This window comes from Squalius cephalus (genome assembly GCF_949319135.1).
Source record: "Squalius cephalus genome assembly, chromosome: 11".
Lineage (NCBI taxonomy): Eukaryota > Metazoa > Chordata > Actinopteri > Cypriniformes > Leuciscidae > Squalius > Squalius cephalus.
Window position 1 is genome coordinate 34,909,501 of NC_137132.1, and position 9,543 is coordinate 34,919,043.

Sequence of the window (9,543 nt, forward strand, 5' to 3'; positions counted from 1 at the left end):
CTGGTGGAGATCACGTGACAGAAAAGGCGCAAAGTTGATACCACTTTTCAACAAACAGGGGTCTTTATCCATATACATGTTGACAAATATATATGTTATAACGTTATGTTTTCACTTTATCTATTAACAGTTTCACAATAAATTGCGCTTAATAATATTTGCTGCAGTATTTATTATGTTATATGTGTCAAATAAATAAATAAATGGATGAATCCACACGGTCCCGCTAAGTAGAAGGTACTATATCCGGTCTCGGGTCAAAGTTCATAAGAGCTGCAGTGCGCGTTTCTCTCGTGCCGGGTTTTTAATTTCTTATTTTTGGAATAGGTGGTCAGTTCATTTTATTTCCTACAGAAAGATGGCCTCAGGTAACAATTGTTTTAAAGTTTATACATAATCTAAAGTAGCTCATACAACGCAATAATTGTTATTTGTTTGTTTGCTGTTCTATGTTGTGAGACATAAAGGATCATTAGCGCAGCGCGATTAGCATTAGCGGCTAAATGGCCGACGCGGGATTTGCCATTGTTTAAATGTAAAGCAACATTGACGACATAAGCTATAAGACTCTTTAAATAAACAGTTATACGTTAAATTATGCACAAGGAGCCGGCTGGTAGGTTAATGTGAGACTTTAGATGGGCCTTTAGCATACATGCTCATGGTGCGGCGTGGTGTGATTGTTAGCATAGCATTTTACTGATGGTTACATAGATGACTATCTAAAAGCGTTCAGTTGACGTCTGCATCGAAAAAGTTTTAAATGAGTTTCATTCAGTGTTGTTTACACTTATTTAATATTTTCTGGCTAATTGTGTATTTCTGTTCGTAGATTCAGGCTACGGTCAGCCTGGCGCTCAACAAAGGTAAGTGATATTTACCACAAACACGCACACATAGTAATAGTACTAATAATTAATGTAAGTCTTTATATATAAATGTGGCGATAAGATTTTCCAACCTAGTGTTTCGTAAGATTGAGTCATTAGCCCGGTAAGAGTAAAGCTGGTACCATCAGATTCTCCCGTTTGTTTCAGTATGTGTCATTTTTATTTCTACTTTTTTGTACAGTTACGGATCTTATGGTGGAGCCCAAGGCTTTCAAAGTGGACAGGTAATGCTTGATCATATGACTTGTTAATATGCATCTTCTTTGTGTTGTAGCTTCATTGATTTAATTTTTTCCAGCAGGCGTATGGTCAGGGGAATGGAAGTGGCTCTTACGGTGGACAGAGCTTCAGTGGTTACGGACAGGCTGGTGGTACGTGACCTATAAAGTGATTTGAATGAGCCGCTCAGTTAAAGATGGCTGTTGGCTGTTGTGTAACTGTGTTTCCCCACAGGAGAGAGTTATGGACAGTCGTCTCAGGGATACTCCTCTGCCGGCTACAGTCAGCCTCAGCCGGGCCTGGACAGCTACGGTCAACAGGCTTCATCTGAAGCCTCTCCTGGGTGAGAGATCTGGCTTCTCCATCACACACCCACCTCATATATCTCAAGCCCTAAGTTGGCATTGTGCATGACATGTCAGAATGTTTAAATGTATTTCAGAAAGATGCTTATCACAAACTTTGGTCCTCGTGTGTCAAGCGTGAATATATATTTTTTTTTTTCTTCTGTTTGACACTTTAGCTGCCTTTGCACGGCAAAGATGATAATGTTCAAGGAGGCACACTACATATTGGCTTAAACTGGATGTTTAATTGTTTACACTTGTTACAATTATAACCCCCCCCCCCCCAAAAGCCAGTTAGTGCTACATAAATTGATTTAAATGAGTCAAATGGGTTTCTTAAAACAATTTTAACCTTTTATTAATTTTTATATTATTACTAGCCTTTTTTCACTGTTAAAGGATCCTGATGCACATTTTTACCCACACCAACTTGTGAACGGTTTCCCTCATCCTCTCTCACTGCAGGTATGGTGATAAGTCGTACGGGCAGCCTCGGTCTTTCGGTCAGCCGGCTGCGGCGGGTGCCGGTGGAGGAGCGTACGGGCAGTCCAGTGGCTCCTATGGGAGCTCTCAAGGTGGATATGTGCGCCGTAATGATGGTAATTGTTTTGTGATGTACTGCGATGTGTCTTGCGTAGACTTTGATCCAATCTGGCCTACAAAAAGAAAATAAAAAAATTACAATTACATTATTATATATTATTCCGTTAGTGAGTTTAACATGTCAGCATTTCTGTCCAGAAAAACCTTGTTTAAGACTTTGAATAACTTTAGGCCTTTAGGCTTAGACTAAACCAGGATTAGGCCTTAGTTTAATTAGGGCATTTATAGTAATGTACAATTATAATATGCTATGCTACAGTCTCATGACACTTGCGTGTTGCAAGTAAGCGTCCAATTAGCATTTTGGAAATTAAAAATTGTGCCTTTTTAGTCCAGTTTTGAGAGAAGCGTCTTCAAGTCACATGTGAGTAAAACTGTCCTCTTATTGGTCAGGTTCTTCGGCGTCATCCTTTAAGATGAATTGACATTCATTTATAAATGAATATATGTATATCTTTATTTGTAGATGTCGAGACTCACGCAAACACTTATACGAATGTAGCCATCATTCCCGCTCGTACTGATAAGTTATATTTAAAATTGTGTTTTATATATATTTATATAAATAATGCAGTTAGAGCGGGAATCAAGGCTTCGTCTGGATTCTTGCAATGCGTGAGAAGAGCAGTTCCAAAACATTTTAAGATGAAGAGGCGTTCTTTAGTTCTCAGCTGCGATGGTTAATGAGCTCACGGACAGAATCAGACACTGCAGCTTTTATGTAACACATTTCCCGTTATAAATTGAGACCGCTTGCTTCGTTGTTTCGGATTCCTCTCACCTCAACCGAACTGCCCCAGAGTTCGTTTTCAGTCGGGCTGAGATCATTTAGGCAATCTCGGAGCAGTTGTTTTGGCGTGGATTCGAGCGATTGCCGTCTTCATGTGTGTGCCTAACCGAACTAAGGGAGAAAACACCAGGTCCGAATCAAACGCTCTGAACGGGCCATGTGTAAGTGCCCTTTAACCCCCCATCCTCCCCCCGCAGGTGAGGCGCGCAGGTATGGCGATGACGGAGGCTCAGACAGGACTGAGGGCTACAGGGGCAGAGGCCGTGGGGGTTTTGACCGGGGTGGTTATGACCGCGGAGGCTTCGACAGAGGTGGCCGAGGAGGCCCACCCTCCGGTATGGGGTAAGTGTGCCCACCCCAGAAGGTATTACTGCACTCGGATGAAAAACATGCTATTAGACCTGAAAGCTGTTGATGATAAACTTTAATTTGAACTTATTTTTTACATTTTGCTATGCATAACTAATTTGGTGAATTAAGTTTGTTCTACAAAAGGTGCTTCCACTGTACTTTATTATTTGAAGTGGTTGTACTCTTAATGGACAACACCATCTGTTTGTTTCTCTGAAGTGACACTCCACCCAATATAATGTTGTCAACTAATTGCAGTTAGTTGTTGGATGCTTTATTATAAATAGCTTATAGGCTACAGTAGCCAGGTTTCTCCATGTGTAGTGCATATATATATGCATAAAGCATTACATTCACATACAGGACATGTTATATCTCAAAACACACAAACAATGATATGCGTAACTGGCACATCTATGGATATTTGCCCTCAAGGTTTCATCTGCTCTTGAATTGGCGAGATCTTAAAAGTCTGACTTTTGTTAGACCGAGCTGAGAATTTAAATCGAGAATTGCAAAGCTAATTATGATAATTATGTGTAGGAGAGACTCAAGCACAACCCTTCCTCTTACACTTTTTCAAGGCCAAATTAATTGGTTGGTTTCCCTTGAATTAAATGTTAATTCTGGAAGAGATAAAAAGGCCCAAAAAAAAAAAAAACCTGAAGTTGACCATTGTTATCCACTGAAGCTGATTGGATGATTGGGAACCTGGTCGAATTCCAGTTAATTTTATGCTCGTTTCTCCTGGTCTCCATTGTTCCAATCAACTTTTTTTTTTTTTCCCTTTGGGAGAGTTTTCACATTGGAAGGTTCAGCTACAAGGTCAGCTTGTCAGCTCAGTCACTCCACATGAATCGCTGTCTGTACGGTGTTGTTTCTTTTTGTGTTAACTGGTCTACATTTTATACTACAGGTATCAAAGTGAGTGAAATTAAAGTTGGACCACAGCCATTGGAGCTCATAAGCACTCATAATGGAAGACAAATGTGTGCTCGTCTACACGAGTGCCACAACAGTTAGACGCTCAAATCTAGTTTTGTTTCTTGAAAAAAATGAAAGAGGGAGCAGGGAGGTTGTCCTCCGTGCTCTGCTCTGGTTTTAGCTACATCTCCGTCTCAATTCAGAGAGCGCATCAAATCTTGAAGTTAATCCAAAACCATTCTAATTTGAAAGAGGCTTGCCTTTTGGTTTCAATTTGAAATGTTTCATGTACATTTGGCCCATCATCCTTAACCAAACTGTCAATGGGAGCCGTTTCCTCCTCAGTAGTAAACCTTGGCATGAATACTGGTAAAGAGGGAGCCTTGCGCTCCCAGGTTTCAACAAAGGAAAGCCATCATATCTTCAATTTTTCCTCTGCAGTGGTGGTGACCGTGGTGGCTACAAAAATTACGGTGGTAAGTGATGAGCATCAGAACTGTCTCAGTGGGGGAAAAGAAATAAGAAATACAGAAAGATTAGCTGGCAAATGAACTCTTGAGCCACCTTGTTATGTCAACCCAAAGGAACATCATTATTGCTGTCCTCTCTGGTAATACTCTTGTGGGATAAAGTCTAACAACTACCCAGCTTTACTCTTGTAAAATGGTATCTTTGCATGAGGAAACTGAATTAAATGTCAGTCTTCTGGATGCCACCTGCACATGGTGAAGAAGAAACATGATTTAGATCAATACTTGGATTTATTTTTGCTAGACACACAGAAATTTGTCCTGGTCTACAAAGGTCTTGGAAAAATGGTGCAGCAATTTTGGACACTGGTGCATAGCTTAAACTGTCACTGTAAAGGTCAAATCTACATAGCAAAGCAGATTGGTTTTATTTTCTTTTATTCATAGACTTTGTATTGAAATAAGGATTTATGACATAAGTTCTCAAAGTTGTGTTTCTCTTTCGTGTCTTGTTGTTTTTCAGGACCCAGAGACTATGGTCAAAAGGATGATGGAGGTAAGTGTGAATGTCTCGCTCAAAGCATTTCAATTTAAATTCAGAAGTGAGAGAACATTGGAGAGAGAATGTAGTGGTTTTATTTGAGTTGGCATGAAGGTAGTGGAAGTTACCCTGGTGTGTAAATATACTGTAATGGTGTCATGACTCCAACATGAATGTTTGCTCTCAATTACAGATGGCGATCAGGATAACTCGGACAATAATACCATCTTTGTCCAAGGTCTTGGAGAAGAGGTCACCACTCAGGAAGTGGGTGACTTCTTCAAACAAATCGGGATCATAAAGGCAAGTTCACTCGCCAGAAGGTCATGCAGGGCCCTATGAAATCAGTTTATTTCTCCCTCTAAAGTGTTTTTCCTTTTATCCAAATTCATGTTTTTATTTCATTTTTTTTTTTTTTCTCGACTCAGTTTTAAAGTTTAGTTATCAAAAAGAACGGAAGAATTATTGAAGTCATAACTTTGAGCGTTTTCTCAAATTCCATTTTATTTCTCCCAAATTTGATTTTTATTTTTTATTTTTTTGGATTACATTTTAATGGTTTATTTTAAATTGATCAAGCATGTCTAATCAATTGAATTCAGAGAACTTTAACAGCTTAATTTATTATTTTACAATAATTGGGCCCTCATTTTTTTTCAGAAATTCTACTAGTTTTTGATTTAATGCATATGTCAATTGTAGTAAGTATAAAGAATAAGGTAGTAAGGCATAAAGAATTAATTAAATATTTTAAAATGTAATTAAATGAAAATGGAGTTGTTCCTTTGGCCAACAAAGTGCGGCACAACATGATTTACTTAACATGAACAGGATTTTTTGTTAATTTTAGAAGTACCTTCGACTGTACAATACAGACATAGTGTGTATTTGTATGTCAAGTTAAACCAAGCTTTGTGGGTGGTCATGAAGACCTTTTGAGTTTGTGTGCATGTGACAAATGTCAGATGAAGTTCATGCCCTCATATAGTAAGATGGCAGATGCTGAAAACACTACGAGTGGCACTACATGCAGACTTCATATTTAAATGTTATATTAAATGTCTTTTTGTGGTGTAAAATTCACTGACACTAGTCCATGTTGCGATTTTAAGTGTACAACCCTCATTTATATTCATCCAAAGTTTGCCAAATTCCATGACGTTCTGCATTATGATTGGATTCCAAGATTTGTCTGTTTTCTGCATCCTGGAAATCCTAGAGTCCTAGTCATGAACTACAGTGACCTGAAGAACCCTGACTTACAGTTGCTTAATCTACTCTAACTAATGTCTTCAACAGCTCAATAAGAAGACTGGCCTTCCCATGATCAATCTGTACACGGATAAAGCCACTGGACGATTGAAGGGTGAAGCCACAGTCTCCTTTGACGATCCCCCCTCAGCCAAAGCTGCCATTGATTGGTTTGATGGTAAAAGAAACATCCATGCTGTGTCTTTGCCTCTGATAGCCCCAAAATCACTTTTCACAATGCTGTTTCCTTTTCCTGGAAAATAGGAAAGGAGTTTAAGGGAAGACCCATCAAGGTGTCGTTTGCTACGAGAAGGGCAGAGTTCACCCAGAGGGGAGGAGGCCGAGGAGGAGGTGGAGGAGGAGGAGGTGGTGGCGGCCGCGGGGGTGTGTGCTGGACATCTTCACTAGTCCTTCCTAGTTGCTTTACTTGCCTAATAAACCAGTTCGATCTTTTAGACCCGCTTGGATTGAAACGAGGGTTATGCTGATTATTAGGGGTTTAACGATACCCTCATGTCATGATCCTATACATATCACGACACTGAACTCCCGATACGATATTATTGCAATACTCCATCAAAATGCTAAATTTGGTGTTACATTGTGGGTGTAAATTAATAGGCTTGGACTTTGGAAACCCAAAGCACGAAACAATAGTGACACCAGAATAAAAATATTCATCATTCTGAAGCTGAAATCGGCTCATTTTTCATTTTAGATTAATTCTTGCACTTTCACTGACTAGATATATTTAAAATAATGTAGACCACTTTTTACTGGTAACATGAGACATTTTGGCATTATCAGGACACACAAATATTCCCCCATTGCATTATACTTTTATTATATTATGTTCAACATTATATATAGTAGTTTAATGTAGTACTGACACAAACTCTGTAAGTGCTAATTTTTTCACAGTATTCATTTTGGGTGAATATACACAATACATTGTTGCGTTTTTGTATTGTGACACGATATATTGTTACACCCCTACTAATTCTTCTATGCTGTTTTGTGCGCACAGGTTTTCGAGGCAGAGGCGGCTTTGGTGGGGGTCCCTCGTTTGATGTCAGGGGAGGAGACTGGCCTTGTCCCAACAGGTTTGCACCATGTAGTCATTTGTGCATTTGTGTTTGAGGAATATGTAGTCAGATGGTGTTCATTTATATACCTCTCCTTGCAGCTCTTGTGGAAACATGAACTTTGCCAGAAGATATGAATGCAACAAGTGTGGAACTCCTAAACCTGAAGGCGGTGATAGTTACGGAGGTGGTAAGTTTAATGCATGGACACTACGCACATATTTGTTTAGTCTTTGACGTCACCAGCAGGTTTCTGAAGCATCACTCCCAGAATGTCTGAAAATGGGCAAAGAGGTGAATTAGCTGAGCTGACGTGACGCTAACAGAAAGCAGACAAATGGCTAGTAGTGACAGAAGTGGCAATCCACCTGTCACTCAAGTGGCCACGCCCTTAATTATGCACAACTTTAAGGCTTAATATAATTTAAATAGATGAGTTGAAGAAATGGCTTCTGAATGGCAAGCAGAAATAATGCACAATGCTTGTATTCATGTTGCCGCCCACTCTTCCCAGAGCGTGGAGGTCGGGGTGGGTACGGAGGCGACCGCGGGGACCGTGGCGGGTTCAGGGGCGGCCGAGGCGGGGGTTTCCGGGGTGGAGACCGCGGAGGCTACGGTGGAGGAGGATACAAAGCTGGCGGAAGGTAAAGAAAATCTCTCATCTCTACAATCAGTCAAAATCCAGCATGAATGTTGTTTGACGTGTGTAATCTCCTCCATCCTAAAGGGCAGACCACAGAGAAGAGAGACGCGGCCGGCCATACTGAAGACTCCCAGACCATTGCTGATTGGGGTGTGTGGGGGGGGGGTTAGGGGAGAGGTTTGTGTCCGCATACCTTTGTTGCATGAGCGTCCTGCATATACTGTTTGAGCAGTTTTTCCCATAAATGTTGAATCTACTGCGAGGAGCTGAAGGAGGCTGAGTGAAGGGGACAGGATGAATTTGTTCTCTGATCCGCCACTTTTCTAAACCTTCAGTCCTGTAAGGAAATGGCAAAACTGGCCACAGATCAGCTTTAAAGGATGATGTTGCTCTAGGTGAAGGGGATGGGGCCAAATGTTATTTTTGTTACTTTTAATTTCCTGAATTGTTGAATCCGGCATTTAGTGTGTGATAGATTTGTGAAATGCTTATTGTTTTGTAAAAATCAATCAACACAAACCGTTTTACTTGTTTCTTTTTTTTTTTTTCTTTTTGCAAAAAATATTAAACACCCTTTTGATCTTAATGTACTTGTTTCTGTGTTTCTCTTTAAAAAAAAAAAAAAAAAAAAAAAAAAAAGTACATAAGACATACAGGTCATTAATCTTAGTTAAAAAAATAAAAAAAATAAAAAAACGCCCTAATAGCAGTGGTTTAAAATGGCCTGTGAAATCAGAATGGTTTAAAATATATTGTATGCTAATCATAACTGTAAATCATTACATATTTAATCAAAGACCTGTCACTGCTTTGTTGAATGAGAGCCACCGAAACCTACTGAGTGCACCTTTGAATCGCTTTCATATAAGAATGAAGCAATGAAACATTACAATACAAATTGAGAATGTATTCAAGCCATAGACGAGATGCTAGCTTCAGTTTAAAAATGGGCATGAAATCAATTTACTTGATGTTCTGCTGCCAAATATTAGCAGAAGATGTGTAAATGTTACTTTTTTTGGGTAATTTTTATTTTCAATTAAAATGAAATGTTTTGCTTTAACAGATTTTTCTTAAGTTTTAAATTCACTTTTTCGAATCCAATTTATGGCCTATAAAAAATATTAACGGCTTTAAATTGCATTAAACATTCAAGTCTTTAAAACCTCCACAGCCTGTTTAATAAGCCAATAAGCCTACCAAAAACAACAAATAAGGTTGTTAGCCAGGTTTGCTTTCCACCTTTAGCTTAAGTGAATAGCCTAAATAAGGGTATATACCTTTTGATATTTGATTTCTGATTTATTTATTTGATTTATTCTGACTGAAGGACTTGGATATATTACATATAAAATGACATAAATTGCATAAATATTACATGAATTGATTTATGTTTAAAATATTTGCATTTATGTAAATAAAATTAAGT

The 9,543-nt window shown here is 39.0% G+C and overlaps 1 protein-coding gene across 4 annotated transcripts; it reads left to right on the forward strand.

Moving 5' to 3' along the window:
• The first annotated feature begins 250 nt into the window (after positions 1–250).
• On the forward strand, positions 251–8,700 carry taf15 (TAF15 RNA polymerase II, TATA box binding protein (TBP)-associated factor). Of its 4 annotated transcripts, none has more exons than XM_079885608.1 (16): positions 251–368; positions 833–866; positions 1,072–1,114; positions 1,189–1,261; positions 1,344–1,452; positions 1,922–2,055; positions 3,047–3,191; positions 4,566–4,600; positions 5,118–5,150; positions 5,329–5,438; positions 6,435–6,564; positions 6,651–6,770; positions 7,414–7,489; positions 7,573–7,661; positions 7,986–8,115; positions 8,199–8,700. In XM_079885608.1, the coding sequence occupies exons 1-16, from the start codon at positions 359–361 to the stop codon at positions 8,236–8,238; spliced, it is 1,311 nt and encodes a 436-aa protein (XP_079741734.1). In that variant the 5' UTR covers positions 251–358; the 3' UTR covers positions 8,239–8,700. The 4 variants fall into 4 exon arrangements, with proteins under 4 accessions (XP_079741734.1, XP_079741736.1, XP_079741735.1 ...); XM_079885610.1 differs by having other exon boundaries at positions 1,922–2,031; XM_079885609.1 differs by having other exon boundaries at positions 1,192–1,261.
• The last annotated feature ends 843 nt before the right edge of the window (positions 8,701–9,543 follow it).

Bases quoted from the DNA above. Each gene is read 5' to 3' on its own strand.
- taf15 (XM_079885608.1), top strand. The intron at 4,601-5,117 runs GTAAGTGATGAG...GTTGTTTTTCAG, and splicing joins TGGCTACAAAAATTACGGTG to GACCCAGAGACTATGGTCAA. The intron at 7,662-7,985 runs GTAAGTTTAATG...CACTCTTCCCAG, and splicing joins CGGTGATAGTTACGGAGGTG to AGCGTGGAGGTCGGGGTGGG.